Source organism: Zonotrichia albicollis, chromosome 3, assembly GCF_047830755.1.
Source record: "Zonotrichia albicollis isolate bZonAlb1 chromosome 3, bZonAlb1.hap1, whole genome shotgun sequence".
NCBI classification, from domain to species: domain Eukaryota; kingdom Metazoa; phylum Chordata; class Aves; order Passeriformes; family Passerellidae; genus Zonotrichia; species Zonotrichia albicollis.
The window spans coordinates 64,832,881-64,852,404 of record NC_133821.1 but is presented as its reverse complement, the minus strand read 5'-3'; the positions used below and the strand labels follow the sequence as shown (position 1 = coordinate 64,852,404).

The window sequence follows — 19,524 nt, the reverse complement described above, 5'->3', positions numbered from 1 at the left end:
GACTTGGAGATGTGTTTGGTTTTCTTTGGATGAACAACAGCAGTTTTCTGGGTGTTCTTAGTCTGAAATAACCAAAGAGGGATGGTTTATTTTATGACAAAGATTTTTTTTTTAAATAAAGAGCAGTTACCTGAATATTAATTTTTTCTTTGGTGCTTTTCTCCCTATAGGTTTTATGGCAGGCATACAGAGGAATCCCCAAATGTCACAGTATGGACCGCAACAAACTGGACCTTCCATGTCACCACACCCTTCACCTGGAGGTCAAGTGCATCCTGGAATTGGTAGCTTTCAGCAGAGTAATTCAAGTGGTACTTATGGGCCTCAGATGAGCCAGTATGGACCACAAGGTAAGATGCTTGCTGGTGATAGATACAATAATTTATATATTTTTTTTACAATATTTATATGTATTGTGTATGTGAGTATGTATGTTAAAAACAACAAAAACACACACACACAACACTCTCTGTAAAAAAAAATCCTAAACAAATTAAGCTGTATCCAAAGGTGGAGCTGCACCTGGTGGAAGAAACTGTTTCTGTTATTAGCACCTTTCTCTGTATAAAAATAGTGACCTTAAATTAGGCAAGGAAGTGAAGAATCTGTGGCATTGCCAGGTCTATTGTTAAGGAGCCCAAGCATGTCATCTCTGTGATGAGGCTGCATTTCAGCAAGCATGGAATAAAGGTCACAACACTGCTCCCAAAATAGGACTTCTTTTCTTGGATGAAATCCCAAGGCCGACCTGAAATTGCGTGGTGACTTTGAGGGTAAAGTCTTAGAACAAGAATAATAATAGAGTGGCTACTGTGGAATTAGAATATTGAGCTCTAATGCATATGTGAATCGTAACTAACCCTTCAGACTGAGAGAGACAGTTCCTTTTATTTTGCTTGTTTGACAGAATTGGTGGGGGAGTAAACCAAAACAGAATTCACAATTTCTGCCGCTGGACAACCTTGAACTTGTCTATTGTTTTGCCTTTAATGGATAACCTTTATAAAGTATGCATCTGTTTAGGGGTTTAATGAAGTTGAAGTCAAGCCATGGCATAAATAAGGGTCAGTATTTTCTTTAGAGGTACATAAAGAAGCTTTTCTATTTCAGCACTTCCTACTGTTGCTTTCTTACTTAAAAGCCTCAGAAAGGACTTGAGCCAGCGATGGGAATTTCTGTAGGGCTCAGTGACTCTCCCGTGCTAGCAAGGATGGTTATTTTAGTCTCCTGAGTTTCTGAGAACCAGTTCTGATGTTTGTTTAAGAAGCCTTGCTGCCCTATGCAATGCTCCTTTCTGTTTCATCTCTGGGTAGCGTTTGGTTTAGTGTTCTGAGCACAGGGCTACAAGCCAAGATTTCCCAGTTTCTAATTTTGGCTCTGCCTTTTGCATCATCTTTCAGCTTAGGCAAGTAGATTCATTTCTCTGCTTTGCTTTCCTTAAGTATAAAATGGGACTAGTAATGCCTTATAGCCATGTGTGAAGATTAACTACCTAACTCCAGTTGACTGGTGCTTTCCTTTTATTTGGAAAGCATTTTGTGGCCATAAAATGCTGTCCAAGTGCTTATTTTTATCTGCACAGTGAGCAACTAGCTTAACTGGTAAAAAATCCAGTGGATTTATGATGTGTTATCCTGACTTCCAGCTGTACTGCTGCTGCTGAGATTCCGAAGCATGGGAATAGTGGGTGTCAAGTGCAGTAAAACATTAGCCATCCACACTGATTGAATGGAAAGGGTTTTGTACTAAATCAATGCATTTAAGTAACACGCCAAATACTACTTTCTTTTTTTGCTTGAGTTCAGCAGTTCTTATCCTCCCTCTGTAGATGAAAGTGCCTATGTAATGATTTTATGGGTCATGGTCAGGAAGAAACTGCTATTAAAAAGTGAACTTGAGGGACAGGAAGAAAATGAGCATCATTGTCATTAGCAGGCCATTTCAAAAGGGTTTGGTGAATAGTGTGATCGATGAGAACCGTGTTCTTCTGCCAGTGCTTAGAAAGTACCAGTGATTCTGTGCACTGGTCATCATAAAATTAGGGCATTGCAGACTGTCATCTCTGTAGGTAACAATTACACCAGAGGAATGCTACATTTTCACCAGATTGATCTAACCACTAGGGGTGAAGGTAGTGATATTTCCAAGTTATGTGTTTACCTGGACTTAAGGTTTTAATAGCAGTTTTTCATTTTAAATGAAAGTAATCCATAATTGCAACTCTTAGCATACCCTATTACAAAGCATAATCATATGCCAGCAATGATGAATATATAATAATATTATCCCATTTGCCTTTTTCTGCCAAAATAGGAAATATATTAAAAATTACCTGGGTTGAAACCAAGTTCTGAAATTATTAAATTAAAGTAATTCTCACAGATCTGATTTGCTTTCCATGTTTTGTTCACATAGGCCTTCTTCCAGAATATTGTTAAGCTTAGGCTGGGTTTGACAGGACTACTTGTATTTTCATATATGCATCAAAGCGTTCTGAACACTAAGCTTTTGATCCAGCTTTGAATACTGGATTTCACTGTGTGCTGTCCTGAAAACAATTGCTCAAGGCTAGTGTCCTCTGTGCAGTGGAATTGCTCACCATAGTAAAGACTACACCATTAAGTTTGGACTGGAAGTATTAGCCCCCAGTTCATGAAAGCAGAATGATCCATTCTATGCCTGTGGTTGATTTATTTGATTTTCATGTGTTTACATGACACTTAGAACTATAATAAGAGCAGAATATATTTTCCCAGGAAGCAGTTCTGTACTGGGTCCTAGTCCAATTTTGTGAAACCATTTCCTACAAAAATAATAAATGGCTTTGGCTCCACACTTCTGTGTGTCTGGGATACAACACAGGAGCATACAGTACAGAAGATTAATTTTTTATTAAATCCCAGCATTTTCCTGTCCCCAGGAAATAAATTAAAAAAAAAAAAAAAAAAAGCAGAGTGAGGATGGAAGTTGTTACTGAAAGAATCTCTTTGGTTTGTATTTGGGCAACATCTAGCTCAAGGGCTAATGAAGCTCTGGTCTATGACCTGAGCATCAGACTGCTGCCACAGCAAAATGTCCCTTAAATGCACTCTGGAGAGCAGTCAGATGCCGTAGTCAGTTGGATCTTTTAAGACTGGGGCAGCGAAAAGCTTCCTGTGAAATCAGTAAAATGTCTCAGAAATGCATCCTGTCTTCCTAACCTTTCCTACTCAATTCAGCAGTAAAGCTGTTCTGTTGGGGTATAACAAAGAGAGAAATCAGTACTGAATTTGTTTGAACCGCAACCCCAGAGCGTCACTGTAAGTTAAACCCCCTTTTGCTTGTGATAAAGTAGTATGAATTGAATATTTGTGCTTTTAATGTTGGACTCATTTCACAAAAGCACTTTGTGTCTAGTTCCCACTGATTTTAATCCTAGATTTTAATTAAAATAGTAGCACTTAAGGGTGAGGTGCCCTTGAGGGTCTGGACCTTTGAATCCAGACCTATGTATGCAAAAGTCTGTGGAGCTAAGGCTTAAATATCAACTGTGTCTTACTAAAGTCCCCTAGGTGAAATAGTTCAGAGGAATTCAGAACAACACATTTAAATTGGCTGTAGAAGAATAGCTTGATAGTTAAGTGCACATGTAAAAAATTCTAGAGCTATTCTAAGATGGTCTTTTTAATACGGTGAATCTGATCTATGACTAAAGCAGAGAGCAAAGCTCTCAAAGTCGTTCTCAAATCTCCTTCTTTTTAGTTTGCCTAGAAACGGCAAGATCTCAGAGCACTTTGTTCAGCAAACCTGAACAAAGTGGACCAGAGTTTCAGCAGTAAGTATGAACATCTGTCTTTGGCAGGTTGTTAGTCAGTTTTTTTATACTTTATCTTCATTACACTTTTTTTTCCCCCTCTTGATTCCTGTTACAGCATTGTTTTTTCCCATGCATTAGAGATGTTGTCTCTCTTGGTACAATTCTGCTTTGCCAAGGGGGAGCTGGAATCAAAAATCCCTCAGATATGGAGGGGCGGAGTTGTTCAGCAGTACTGTGCAGCCGCTGTTGCCAGGCTTGTACCCACTTGAAAAGTGTGGGCTCTTGAACTTGGCTGCCTGACACGTCCAGCTGATGTGGGCTGGCCTAGCATCTGCTGCATTCATTGTGTTTAATGCTGCATCCATCTGTTTTCTGTCAAAGCCACTGCCAACAAATTACTAATCTATTAGAGAAACATGGAAATAAGATTGCACTCCTCATTCCTGGCAATTCCTCTTGTATTTTGTTTGGCTTTTATTTTGCCCTTTTTTTTTTTTTTTTCCTGTGGTCTGGGAAAGGTATAAGAATAGCTAGTATTTGAGGTATCGAGGAAATGCTTAGGGAAAGAAAAAGATGGAAAAAAACATTGAAACTTGTTTTCCTTACTAAAAAGATACGACTTCCCTGTGCATATTGTATCCCTGCAGATGAATGATTAGGAGCTATTTTAAATGAGCCACATATTTTTATGGAGAAGATTCCACTGTTTTTTCTGTGTTGTGTGTATGCTGGAAAAGCCAAAGCACATAAGATTACATTTTTTTGTCCCAATTCAAAATAGCATGAAAACAGCAGTAGTGTTTTAGCATTGGTGTTCGCTCCTCCACACATGCTGCTGAATGTACTTTGTAGACCCTAAATGACAAAACAAATTGTCTTTATGTAAATTGGACTGACAGTAGCTCCCAGTGATCATGGATATCAGGTCTGCTAGTCTAGGGAGAGAATTTGCTTCACTTTGGGAAGTAGTGTTACTAATAGCATGTACATAAAATGTGCTAACTGTTGTGCATAATCTTTGAGTGCATATATACACCATCCTGCTGTATTACAATTTTTTTGCACAAAGCAACTGGAAACCCAGAGCAACATCCAAGTTGTGTGCTGTTGCCTGTAACACATAGCAGAGCAGTGTGAAACTAGTCAGCCCTTCAGTCTGTAGTCACTTTTGCTGGATCAGATGCATGCCTTGAGCCGGTCTCAGCAACTAAAACTCTGGCTGGGGGCGATGGCTCACTGAACAGAGAATACTCAGCTGCCAGCAGCCAAGCCCAGAAGAGGAGGAGAAGTGACAGGGCAGTCTTAAGACAGCATAAAGCTGAATCTGGAGCCTCGCATATCTGCTGAACCACATATTGGGGATCCTTCTGTGAGGACCCCCAGGCAGAAACTTGGATTTTAAGGCAGAGGAGGATGGTTGCTTCTTTTCCTTGGGAAGCGTAGGTCTCATACATTCTTGCCAAGGAGACCTTGTAGTAGAGTGAGTCAGTTACAGACTGGAGAGGAGAATATTAGCCCAAGCATAGCAGCAGAAGCATATGAATTAATTATCTGTGCATTCAAATGATGGATGAATATGTTTATTTTAAATACAAATGGGAGTTGGATGCCACCAGCTCCTCAGCCTGGTAGCTGAGGCCTGAGGAGAGGCATGGCTGGTCTGCACAATCACAGGAAGAGTCCAAGGATTTCTGCCTTCAAATAAGCGTGGGAATATCTGAGAGTAGTGAGGAAACTCTGCTTTGTGGCATCCCACAGGGAGGGAATGGGTCATGTTTCCACTAATCTGGATGAGATGGAAATGAAGACAAGTCAAAACTGATGACTGAAGTAGTGCAATGTGATACGTTTCCTAAAATAGTTTTCCATCATATCTTTAGCTTTCTTTTTTTTTTTTTTTCCCTCTTTCTCATGCTGCCTGGGTTTGTTTCTGTAACACTGCGTGCTGTATACTCATTTTTTCTTGAGATTTCAACGTGGCAGGAGAATCAGCATTCAAATGAGTTAAGCTGCTGCAAGCAGAGCATTCACTCTAGTGACAACACAGATTGGGTTCAGCCAGGTTTTCATGCTGTCCTTCTTAAGGCACCTGCTTATATGAGCATCTTTGTACTGTTGCTGCTTACTTGTGTAAGTTTTCTCAGTTTTCTAGTTTTCTCAGAGGAGTTGCACTGCAATCTACCACTCCTTATGCTGACATAGCCAAACTGAACTTACTAGAAAAGCAGGATGGGATCTTTCTTGGACCCCAGTAGTTGTCCTCACCAGTCCACACCAAATCATCTCTGTCTTGTAGGGCAGAACAGTTAGGAGCAAGAAGCCTGTTGCTGAAACTGCAGAAAGACAAAGGAATGACAACATGAAATGACAAAAATAAGATTCTCCCTTGAACTTATATAATGGGCTTCTTACATGCCACATCTCTCTCTACTGCATAAAGCAGTTGTGTACACTGTGCTGTGCTGTTAACCCTCTAGAGGCTGTACTTTTCTTTGTTTCCTGTTGCCTTGTAACATACATTAGTCAGAAAATGTTTGAGGGTACACGAAAATCAGATTCATAGGATCATTCATGTTGGAGGGTTGCTCAAGAGCTGTTCTTGACTGACCTTGTATTCAAATCAAGGTCTGATAAAGGATCAGACCAGGGTACTCTTGGCTTTATCCAAATGGGTTTTGAAAACCTCCATGCAGGGAGTCTGCATAACGTCCTTGGGCAGTTTGTCACTGCTTCTCTGTCCTGCTGTAAAAGCATTGTCCTGACTTTGAGGCCAGCGTGGGTCACTTAAGTTCACATATGTGACTTCTGCAGCTGCTAACTTCCTAAACAGAAACATTTGCTCAAAAGTTTTAATGTTTTTCTCTGTGCTTTTTATCTTTTTGTTCAGGAAACTACTCCAGACCACCGACGTACAGCGGTGTCCCCAACACAAGTTACAGCGGCCCAGGACCTGGCATGGGTATAAATGCCAACAGTCAGATGCATGGACAGGGGCCAAGCCAGCCTTGTGGTTCCATGCCCCTGGGACGGATGCCATCAGCTGGGATGCAGAGCAGACCATTTCCTGGAAACATGAGCAGTATGACCCCCAATTCTCCTGGCATGTCTCAGCAGGGAGGCCCTGGGATGGGCCCACCCATGCCGACTGTGAACCGTAAGGCACAGGAGGCGGCTGCTGCAGTGATGCAGGCTGCTGCCAACTCCGCTCAGAGCAGGTACGCATTCAGGTGAAAGGAGTTTAAACAAGTAGGAAGGTTTTCCTTGTCATTTCTGAAGTAACAGCACTGTAGAGGTGTGTGAATGTGCATTTATACATGTTCTAGCTATGCTTTTATCTCTGGGAGGAGATGGTGTGTCCAAAGAATACTTTTTCTTAATCATCTCTTTTTCTTGAGGAGAAAGCATGCTGTTGCCTGTTTGAATTAGCTTCTCAAAAAGCAGTTGTGACAATGGTGATGATGGCCACTTCTAGTTTGGTTCTTGGCATTACAGCTTTAGGGAAACCTACAGGATTGCAGTGACATTTGACAAGCTCTCTGCAACTTTAAACTTTTTTGAGTTTTTATAATTTTTATCTCTGGTAAAAAGAGGGCCAGCATGTCCTCAGCAGCTTACCCCTGCCAGAGAGTAAGGAAGCCTGTGAAGCTGCCCATCAGCTCTTGCATCTACTTCCCATGTTTTGAGCAGCAGTGCTGATGGCAGTTCTCTTCTGTGGGATGTTCTTGCTCCCAAGCAGGCCTGCAGAAGGGCAGAGGAGGGCAGGCTGAGGGGAACAGCTGGAGGGGAAAGGCAGAGGAGACATAAAACAATCTGTAATTATCTGGAGTTGAACCTGCCACTTGTGCATCTATAATAGAGAACCTCCAGACAGAACTGCAGAGGTTGGAGCCCTCCTCTGCCTTCTTGTCTCCCCTTTGGGCGGCATAGATACATGTTGCCATTTGTATATGGGTTTTGGTAAAAGACACTTTGCTGTCCACGCCATTCTTAAAATGACTGAATATTTGCAATTAATTTTTGTTCTGTGAATTTTTTTAGATTAAGTAACATCCACATTTCCCTGGACTCAAGTAATTCCTGGCATATTTATTACCTTTTTCTGTTGCAAGAAGGTCCATAATGTTTGAGAATTACACAAATCTAGTTGCACTCTTCTGATGAATGTGTTCATATGTGTGTGTATTACTCACTGCGTTTATGCATGTGCATACACAGATGCACATACATTCATCCAGATATTTATCATTCAAGATCAGTGTTTGTGGCCACTAGACTTGCTCTTATTCCAAGATGCAGTGTTAAACAAGAAATAGGAAGCCAGTGTGTCCCTGTATTTGTTACTTTCTTGTGTTGAGAGCTTGAAAGGCAGGTGGCTACTAATGATAAGCAGCCGCAAACTTTTAAAACAATAACAGTTAATTTAGTGTACTTCATGTTCTTGCTCAGTAAAATAGAAACAGGCTCCCTTAAAGCAGACCATACTCCAGCAGATATCTGTGAACCAGCAGTCCCTTTCTTCTGTTGGTTGTTTTAACAGGCCTGTCTAGTAGGATTTATGGAAGTCTGCTTCTGTCTGTCTGGTTTAGGCTATAAGCTGATAGGTCAGGCACGAAGGAATAAATAGGCCATCACTGCAGCTGCGGGAACAGGATTTCTCTATAATCACAGAATGAAAGGAAAAGCTCACGTTTGTTGGTCTTGACAGCAAGAAAAGACTTTGTTAAGTGGAAAGCATTTGGTTGTGATTCAACGTACACGTTGGGCATAGTGTCTGATGTTTGATCAAAAACTGGGTTAAATGATTACCACTTCTATCTCACATTTTCCTCCCATGTAAATTTTGCAGAACTGCTTTTTCTTTCTAGCTTTGACTGGACAAAGCTGCACCATTTCGGAGCATTCCTATCACATACTGCCCATTCCAGTGATCTGGCACCTATGGAAGGGCTGAGCAATCACTGAATCTCTATCACAAATACTGGCAAAAGGGTTATTTTTACACTGCAGATTGGGAGGAACTTGTCACACCACTTTCATGCCAGGGGTTTGGAAGCACACTGTTTTCCTCTTTGATCTCAACTCAACTGTAGGGGAGAAAGCACAATGGCTGTTGGCAATTCCTGCAAGTCCTCGAGACTCGCATATGGAAGGAATGTATTTGACATTGACTTGGATTTGTGATACAGATCAAATGCAGAGAGGTTCTGCTTCAGGCCACCACACATTAGGTCACCTGCTTGTCCAGTCCTGGGCTGGCAGACAGACCATGTTTTCTTCACAGCACCTGAACTGCGGCAGCACTCAGGCTCCCTCAGCGCACCAGCCTGACCAGTACGGGTAGGCAGCAGGGTAAACTGGACTTGCTGTGGGACCTTGGCATTTTTTGAAAATGTTTGTGAACATCCCATCTGGCTGCTGAAGGATTATAAAAATCACATGAAGGATACGGAAATACTTGCATTGTAGAGGGGATTTTAGTTTTTTGGATTCTTTTTGCCAACGCCACTGTGACAGTACAACGAAAATCTGCATGTCACTCACTCAGCACACCTGCATGGCTTTTGGCACAGCTGCATTTCCTTGTGCCTAAAAGGGACTTGAAGAACCTCATCACTGAGAAGCAATGAGCTGTCTCCTTCCCTGACCCAGGCGCCATTTTTCTCTCTTCATTTTTGGTGTTCTTGTCTGCAGCAATGCATGCGGCCACATTTTCTGGACGTAGTGGCATTGTCACTACTGCCTAGGCAGAGAACTGCAACCCCCAAAGTGTGATCCTTTTCTGAGAGATGATGTACTGCTGGAATGATTGCAGGGCTTCTTAATGGCATTTGAAAGGAAGTTTTAGTATGCTGTAGTTGATTGTGCGTGTATTTTAAAAATTAGTCTCTAGAAGAATTTTTAGGAGCATTTAGTATCCCTTGCAAAACATTTGCCTGAAGTGCAACTACTGTTTTCTCACCAGAGTCCTCCACACTGATTTCTGTTACCATATCACAAGTTACAGAACCGGGAGAAGGTATCTATGTTGGCTCCCAGCCTGTTGCTCTCTCACAAACAAGTCCATCTTCACCTGAGATTTAACACTTATGGACTTCCCTGCCACCCTATTATTCCAGTTGTTACCTCTGTAGGAAATCTTTAATCCCCAAATTATTGCTGTCGTCATGGCAGTTATGTTTTAATTACCAGTTTTCTGTAACTGCTAGTTTGGTTTGTCCCTTAATAACATTGTTCATATATGTGTACAGAAAATGCAGAAAGAAAAAAAAATTAGAAGTCTCCTGGTTATCCAGTTCAAAAAAAGAAAATTTAGTGAAATGGGAGAACACTCCCACCACACTACTTTACCTAACTGGGAAGACATCCACTCCTGTATGCCAACATGCATGGACAGTGCCCAGCCTTTTTCTTTGAATGTGTTGAGTTTATAAGATTCAGCTGTGGAGCTGAGAAAGTGTTGCATTCTTATTACTATAAAGCACCCTCCTCTGTGTAGAATTAAGAATAAAATCAAATGGTTATGTCATAGTCATGGTTACACAGCAGTATTTCTGTTCAAGTTGGTTGTGATCCACTTCAAGGTCAACTTTTTGATTCAGTAGCCAAGTATCAATAGGGGAGAGAAGTTTATCTTCAGCTGTTAATCCACAGGCTCTGTCCTTTCCCAGCTCAGGAGTCTCATTTAGACACAGAACGCTGGTTTGCCTCTGCCTTGCCAAGCCACACTAAGCAGCAGAATAAAATGAATTTAAATGGCATGCATCAGAAAAAAAAAATCCCTTTCACTGGGGCACAAAATCAATGTTCATTAAGCAGGGCAGGATGATCAGGATCTGAGTGTCAGCCAGTTATACCTGTGTATCATCCTCAGAGCAGACCACTACCCTTTTCATTAGAATAGATTAAAATCATATAAATTAAAGTGGTGGCTGTGGAAGATACTAGGTTTACACCATTTGAATTAGCCTTTGACCTCATCTTGAGGTCTGCTTTATGTTAAGTTTAGATTAATTTATACAACTACATAATACCTTCCCTGTAACCTAAAATCTTACTGTGTGCTAGGCTGTCTTGGGCATGCATGCCAGGGCTTCCCAAATGATAACTGCCATGTCAGGCTAGAGGAAAGAAAGGTGTTTTTAAGATCTCTTCATTGAATCTCTTCATTGTTTCAGGTTACCCAGGGTGTTCAAGCTTGCTCTGAGTAAAAGTTCACAGCAGGCAATGTTAAATAAATCTCTAGTACCCTGTGTAGTAGTTCACTTTATTTTCAGGAAGAGGGTGTGAAGGAACTGGAAAACAATGTTTTCCTTTTTATATTTGTATTGTCTTGGTCTCAGCATAACCATTGACTTTTGAGGACTGTATGTTGAAGACCTGATAAATCCAAGGAAGAAAGCTGGCCTTGATTGAAACCCCAAGGGCTGGTTCTGCTGCAGGAGATTAGAACCCAGAGGAGACCTTAAAGGACCAGGTGGCTCCAAAAGATGTTTTATCACACTGTGATTCTTAGAACACCACATATATTTATATTTATAGTGATAGCTAAATGTTTCTCTGTGTACAAAACTGCATCACAATAAGCCTTCAGTAATAACAGTTTTAAGCAAATGAGGTACTGTTTTCCCTGTTGATGTGAAAGGCAGCAAATTTAGCCAATATCTTCTAGTACCAGCCAGTGTTGAGCTCCTCAGTTTGAACATTTGCAGGACTATGTGTGCACTGTCTGTGAGCTTTTGCTTCCTACAGCAAGTTCTCAGTTTAAAACTGATGATCAGTTTGGCACCCGAAGTCAACAGCCATCTTTAGAGCTAGATGCTTGTCACCATCACTTCCAGCATCTCTCATGGTAGCAGTGAGTGTTATTCTGAACATGTCTTCTTAAGAGTTGAAAGTGTGACTGTGGTATATGGAAGGGTAAAAACATAGTTGTAAAATGGCTGGCTTGGATGCTGTTAGTAGTGTGGCCTTAGAAAATGTAATTTGGTGCTAGCTGGCTGTAAAATGTGCATCCAAGTGGATGCTAAAATGAGTCTTTTGTTGTTGCAACTACGGTTATCAATAGCTGAACTAATTACAACAAAATGAGTTTTGATGTGCCTGCATGAGGAGCAATCCTATCTTTGAAGGCAGCCCCTTTGACCTCAATGTACCTTAATATGATTCTCAGGATTGCATGTTGCAATTTTGTAAATTAAAGCAATTTTTTTTATAGATTGAGTGAATCTAGAATTCAGTGCCATTGATTTTAGAGGAGACAATTCAGACCTAGTAGTTTATTAAACTACTAGGGGAATTGGGAACCAGTTTTGCTATTTGCAGCCTCTGATCATTTTAAATCCTGGCCATTGGGTTGCTAAATTTAGGTGGATATTTACATTATCTTCTGCTGATCCCCACCTGAGAAGTGGTGTTCAGTCTCTACAATAATATGTGATGTTGCATTGCTTTGACATACTTCTAGGCATTCTAGAATGTGGTTCTGGTTCTAAATTGCTTAGCAACTGGTTAGCTACCACAGCCTCATTGTAATGTAGTGAGAAGAATTTAGTATGTTTTTAATCAGTCATAAAACTGATCAAACAAAGCTGGACTGATATTAGAGAATTTCAGTTGTACAGAGAAACACAATTAGTGTAAATTAGTTTTAAAAGTGCTTTCTAGATGTCTTCTTCTTAGTCTGTGTGTGTGTCTACATGCACTTGCACACTTGCACACATCCAGGCACACTAACCTTCCATCAGCATTTTTCCCCTGCTATGTATGTATAATTCATAATCCCGTGTTGCTGGTGCCAGCAAAGCACTTTTTCTGTATTATTTTCTCCCACAGCAGGGTAATGCAGCACTGCTGATGGACTAGAAGGTACTGGTGAGGAAATATAGTAATGGACATGGTGCATTAAAGTGTCAAAAGGAAAAAGAAGGAGGCGGAAATGGGGAATAAATTTTTTAAAAATAATAATAATATAAATAAACCCCAGAACTGTTTTAGGTGTTTTACATCCTAGTGCCTGTCAGTTTTGTGCAGTATTTTCCAGTCTGGCCCTTTTGATCTTGAAACTTGGATTTAAAATTCTAATTGTGATTTTGAAAGCTGCAGTTTTGTAGCAGGAAGTCTTGAAGCGCTCCAGTAAAACTTACCATCTTTAATCCCTGGAGAGAGTGTATATTTTCCATTGTTTTCCCTTTTCCCCTTAAGCTTGGAGGTGCTGTTCTTCTCTGCTGGGAAGTTCGGTGGAGTGCAGGAAGGTTAAGTACTCATTCAAGTTTCTTTGCTTATTCAAACCAGGCTACTTCTAGATGAAAGGCTGCCAGCTGTGAAATCCCCAAAGTAAACTAGGCTAAGATAGGACTGGTAGCCATAATTGGAGCCAGTGCCTGCGTTATCTGTTGCCTTTGAAATAAGCCCCTGGCAAGAAAGGCTCTTTCTGCCGGGTCTTTTATTTAACATTCAGTCACATGGAAGGAGTTGCTCCTGTTCAAATTCAGGCCATTCACAGTTCTCCAGGCTCAAGCTGTCTGGTCATTTCCCCTTTGCTCTGCTCCTCCAGTCAATCACAGATTTCCTTTACAGATCTTGATGTGTCACCCTGAAATGAGCCCCACTTTGCTTTCAATTAGTGCTGTTCTAATATCCTGGTGGTACTTTCAGTCCATGAAACTAAATTTGGTTTCCAAAATAAAGTCCATGTGTAGTTTCGGCAGGGTGAAGTGGTTTTGCTTCTTGGCCTAACTGGCTGTATTGTCTCTGAACCCCAAATACTCCGTGCTGGCTCCACCTGAGGCTGGAGGAGATGCAGAAATAGCTGGAATATCTTCTCCCCATGCTGGGCTTCTCTGTGATTTCAGGGGTAAAAAGTCCAAATACTAATGCTTACTGTAACTGTAATTTCTAAGGAAGCTATTAAACAGCATTGTCATATTTCTGTTCTAAAGGACCCATGGTTCTTCCCTCTTCATGAGAAATAGTCATTTGTATCAAGCTGATTTTTTTATTATTTCTTTTTTTTCTTTTCCTCATGTTTTGCTATACAAAGCAGAATCATGTATGGGTTTGTTCCATAATGTATTAGGAGGGAGGAAGTTCAGCTCAGCTTATATGTATTTATTATTGTAAGGGGAGAGCTAGAAATCTTCTGTGATTATTTTATTTAAATGGAGATGCATTTTGTGGATCAGCTCAAAATTGCTGATAAAATTGTGTAAGGATTGGAAGAAACTTTACATGCTGAGCTAACCAAAGCCATTTCTTGTGGGAGACTAAGAGAAATACATTTTTATCTGGAATTTTGTTTTACTAAAAGGTAAATCCATCATTTTGGAGCCCTCGTTGTCACCATGCTGCAGAGCTCTTGCAGGCAACCAGTGATTTGGGGAGGCATTTTTTTTCTTCTTTGGACTCATCAATCAAGTAGACTGCTGTATGCTGTTCATGCCATTAGAGATTAACCACAGACCTCAAGAGTCCCACTCTTTTCCTCCTTCAGAGAGTAACTATTCTTAAATTGTGAAAGAAGGAGTGTGTTGGGAAGGAAGCACGATTTTTTTGTCATGAATGAGAATTTTCACTTCTCAGAGACACTTCTAATTCGATTATTATTGTGTCAAGATTATTTTTGGCTTGATTTGGTTGTTTAGGAGATTCATGGCTCTCTGTAGAAAGACTAATTATTTTGAAACAAAACTGTAGTGTAGAACTTTGTGTAGCTTATTAACATTTTGCCTCTGGGTTGGATGTTATATAGAAATTCTGTACCTTAAAATATGATCTTTAGGACATTAGGAATGCAGTACTTCATTAATTGATGTTGTATAAAGTTAAATGAGGGAGGACCTTAGATTGAATACTCTTTCTTGGGTGACAAAAACTATTTCAGATGAGGAAACAGTTTTCACAGTCTGTCAGAAGATCTACTAGTTTAAATCACAGAAGTGGTTAGAAAAAAAAAAAGCCAAAACAAAGTAGAATAGCCATCTGTTTAATGGGACTCATGAAGAAAGCTAATTCTGTGACTGTGCTGTGTGATTTGGCACATAACACTGTGCAAGTACAGTACTGTGATTGAACAGCCTGAAATTTTTGTGACAGAAAGGGAGGGACATAAAAAATGGTAGGAGGGTTTCAGGTTTTCAAGGCAGTTTAGGGTTTTAGGTTCTTTTACCAGGGTGGTATTTGAGTGAAAAATAAACAATTTTTTTTTAGCTATGCTACCTGGGGAAATATAAATGGGAAGAGCCCTTCAGTTTGTTTATAAGTTCAGATAGAAACACCAATTCTAGCTGGACATATAAGTAGCCTTGTGAGAATCACATTAAATAATAACCCAACAACATGAGATTTTGTTAATGATGGCTGGCAATCTTACTAACATGTTAAATACCTGTTGCAGTGGCCACAGTAGGTTTCAGGCATCTGAAACAAAGATGAAGAAAAGAGGCAGCTGAAATCATTCCAGCATGTGCACTACATTGCTCTTGTGAAACTGTCCAGTGTGCCAAAGAGCCGAGACTGATGGTAACAGTGCTGGTAATAATATCAATAAACATATAACTGCTCCAGGCTATTGGGCAAAGATAGGTGAGTGCAAACGTGTCTGCTGGAAAATCCCTCTGGAGAACTTCCTCACCATGCTGATGCACATGCACAGTTGCATCAGCATGCTGCTGTCAGCCAGATGACATTTTACTATGAAAAACTACGTGGAAGAGCTGGCTTGAAATGCTCAGGTTTTTATTGGATTTTCAGTTGGTTGCTAGCACAGAGCATTCCAAGGTGCTCAGAAGCAGTGTGGGATGTGGCTGAACATTGTAATTCCCAGGTGGAAGACAGGGAGCTCAGGGGTCAGACCTCTCCCAAGACAGTGTCCCACCAGAGGAAACTGAGTTAGTAAAACACAAAGTGTGTCCTCAGTTTCCTATAGCTTTTTAGCACCACACCTTGGTGACCTTCTGGCTGTTCAAGTGCTGGGCACAGGCTCTCACCACTTTCAAGTAATCTTTCTGGGAGAGAGTTCACAGGGCCTTCCGACTTTTTAATACAGCTATTTATAAACATGCACAGAAATAGAAGGTGCATGAGTCATTCCCATTTTGACATCAAGTCACACCAGGCTAAATCACCCTTCTTGACATTCTGGTTCAGATTGACAGCATCATGCCATACAGGGCAAATTTCTTTTTTTCCTTGTAAACCCAATTCGTGCATGCTCCTTCTTGCTGGAAAAATTAAAGCAGCCCTTTTTTGTGCATCACACACTCCAGTTGGGCTAGGGAGTGTATCCCCTCAGTGCTCAGATACCATATCTGAGGGGGACAGTTGTGCAAGCAGTTGCTGTTAGAGCTGCAGTAGAAATCCATGTGTGGGGAAGGCAGACAGAGGTCACCACGAGCAGAGCTCTGATGGGTTTCCAGGCCAATAGACTTGGCCCACTTTTCAGTTGTTCTGTGGTTTTTGTCACACAGCATTATAATTGAATTTATCCAGTACAAGTTACATGGTGTACCAAGAATCTAGTTTGTTCTTACACAGATAAATTCAGATATGGAGGTGTTGCTGCACTTGTAAGAATGTTGTACAATAAAGGCATTTCAGGGGTTCCTTGTGGGTTTGAAGACTGGTGATCAAATGCTGTGATCACTATGAAATTCAGGCCAAAACTAGTTTAATTAACACAAGGGAATTTTATAAAAAGAAAATCAAATGGCTGCAACTTAAACAAACAAACAACACCCTACAGTATTTCACTATGACTAAATGCTTTTAAGTCACACACCCTTCTGTCATTAGGATCAAATAAAGTTAGGGATTTATTTTCTTTTTAACAGGCTTGTGCTGTGTTTTCCTCACTGTATTCAACTAATTTATTATTCTTTTGGCCATATTTTATACCATTATTAATCTTGGATCTCTTCCTCAGTTTTTATTATCTGTAAAATGGGGTAGAGAGATTTATTCTAATCCCAGCATGCATTCAGCTGTGCAAATGTTGGGTAGTTGTGTTGTTATTAGCAATATTACTCATGAATTACATGTGCCTCTATACGTTGCTCTTCCAGAGTTCTGTATGGTGTGACACTTCTTTTCTATTGGGCTTTAAATGACTCCTGAGTAGGTAGCCCATCAGGCAGGTATTTTCACTGGAAGAATGGTTAATGTGATGACAACAGCTTGTAAACCAACAATAGGTTTCTGTGACTTTTTCTGAGTACCTCAGCATTGAATCAGTGTGGTATGAGCAACTAATTTTTAAGTTCCTCCCCCTCCTTGATTGGTTTTTAGTAAAATCCAAGCAATGGAGATGATAGTAAAGACACAAGTGGTTGTGTAAATCAGAGGAAAGATATATTTAGAAAGGCTATTTCTGTTACTCTTTTTAAAAGTATCTTAACACAATAATATTTGGATCAGCCAGATATTGCAGTGTACTTGGTCCAACTGCAGTGGATTACAAGGCAATTTGCACTATCACATAATTACAATGTTAGAATTATTCCCCGATTTTAGCATTAGCATTTAGACCTGGTTGTTGAGAAGAACAGTTTTGTGTTAGTTCTGTGTACCTCTTGTCAGCAGACACATACACACACACCCCTCTCAGTACAAATCCACTTTTTCATTTATGTTTCCTAGTGCTTTGTCGGTGTATTTCAGAACTTAGGCCTCCCACAAGTAGATATGCACGGGTGTAAAATTTGCTCTTTCTTTCTATCCTGAAAAATGGCAGAAAGTCTTGTGGTAGACCTAATACCTGTCACATCAGCAGCTTTTGTGTGTGGTTGCCTTTCTGAAACTTTATTACAATTGGTGAACTTCCCCACTGAACAGAGGAGGACATATAAGTCCAGGTTAGTATACTTACAGTAGCAACTAACAAAAAGAAGATACTTTGCTTTCAGATATAATGATGTTAAATTAATTTGTTTTATTGACATGGGAACTGCCTTCAATGCCCTTTTATAGCTGCTCAAGCCAATATTCGGGCTTCATTTGTCTTGGCCTTTGCTAAGAGTGCTGTGAACCTCGAGACAGAACAAAGTAAGCAATGTTGGGGTTTATTTTCCCTCACTCTCAGCCTCACTCCCTTCTTCAGTTCTCCCATATCCACTGACAATAGAAATGGTTTCACTTCTCCAAGGATGCCCATAATGTAGCAAGAAGGAAAATCCATAACAAAAGAGCATATGTATCTACCTGCACATGTTTATGTGTAAATTCTCCAGGGAGAAAGCATTCACAGGTCTCACTCCTGAATTACTCTCATTATAATAACCCATTTGGTGTCAAAGTGTGACAGATTATAAGCGCTTAAGGCTAGTCCCAGCTCAAGACAGATTTAAATAAAGTACTTCTGGTTATTGTGCAGGTCAGTGTGTTTAAATAACAACCCCCCAAATCATACTTTGACATTTAAAAGAGAGAGGAAATATTGTCATGCCGCAGACCTGGCACAGATAAGCACAGGGCAATTTGGTCAGTACACTGTGATTTGTGAGTGCAGCCTAACGCAGTCATTTTCACAGTTTGTAATCAAGTAGCCACCTTAGCAGTGTGTCAGCATTAAAAGAAAAAATGTTCCTTTTAAAATGTTTGCACAAATTACTCCCCTGAGATGCTGCAGTGCATTCACTGCAAAACTGATGTAGGTTAAAGATCTGGAGCAGAAATGGCAAACTTGGGGGCCTTTCTTTTTTTTTCCACCAGCCCACTGCTCAGGTGGCCAGGTCACAGTAACAGGATAGTTTTTCAGATCCAGCACGTAGAGCAGCAGAACTGGGGGAAATCCCCACATTAGGTGCATGCTGTGTCAGGAGGCACAGTGCCCAAGTGCCTAACAAACAACTGATAGGAGTTTGTGACTGCCAGGATTTGTGCAGTGTGACTCGATGCCATTTCTTCCCTGCCTGGGCTGTGTGCCCTATCTCTGCTCTTGTCCCGGTAGCATTGCCCCTTCAGCATCACCCTGCTGTGCCACATTTGGATGGGGCCCCCCAGCATTGGGCCAAGGTGGCCACCTCAGAGCCTGGCCCTACCTCAGGGCAGGGTGCATGAGCTGAGGAGCTGAGAGAAGGCACATGTCTCGTAGCACCCTGCTTTGGAAGCTTCCTGTGAATCCCTTCCTTCTTTCCTTCAGGCATATCTGGCTAAGAGGCTCCACTTGTGATAGAGGGACCATAACCTTTGTCTACCCTGGAAGCAGCAGCATTCTGTGTGCTTCTCCCTACTCCTTCTCCTGCCTCTCTGGTTCATCTGCCTTCTCCTGCACACCTATTATCCTCCTTGCCCTAAAAACCTTTGGCACCTAATGAAAATGCTCCCAATCCTTTTTCCTTCTTAATTTCCTTCTACTGTCTCCTTCATTTCCATTTTCTATGCCCCAAAATCTCCTCACCTCCATCACCTCTATACTTTCCACCTCTAAAGCTTTCTTCTGTTCCCTGTACATTTCCATGTTGGACTCTCCTCCTGTGCTCAGGCTGCCACAGGGCTCATTACAGAAGCTGGTTCACTTTTTCTGACTGTATGAAGGGCTTTGTTCTGGTGCTGTAGATTGAGTGAAGAGTACGAGGCACCAGGTACCTCTTAGGAAATCCACAGAAAGTTTTAGAACTTGATCTCTGTGTACACAGAACAGCCTGAGCTTTGACATGTTTCCATATGAAAAGTTGTGTCTTCATTTCTTGCCTTGTTGAGAAGCATAATCCACTTCTGTCACTGTCCATAGGTAA

At 40.9% G+C, this 19,524-nt stretch overlaps 1 protein-coding gene across 7 annotated transcripts in view; it reads left to right on the top strand.

Moving 5' to 3' along the window:
* ARID1B (AT-rich interaction domain 1B) overlaps positions 1 to 19,524 on the top strand; it is a 324,330-nt gene that overhangs the window by 257,981 nt on the left and 46,825 nt on the right. For all 7 annotated transcript variants that reach the window (XM_074537691.1, XM_074537692.1, XM_074537687.1 and 4 more), the window contains 2 exons: positions 171 to 350; positions 6,684 to 7,011. In XM_074537691.1, the coding sequence (XP_074393792.1) occupies positions 171 to 350; positions 6,684 to 7,011 (508 nt within the window). The remainder of the gene's footprint in view (positions 1 to 170; positions 351 to 6,683; positions 7,012 to 19,524) is intronic.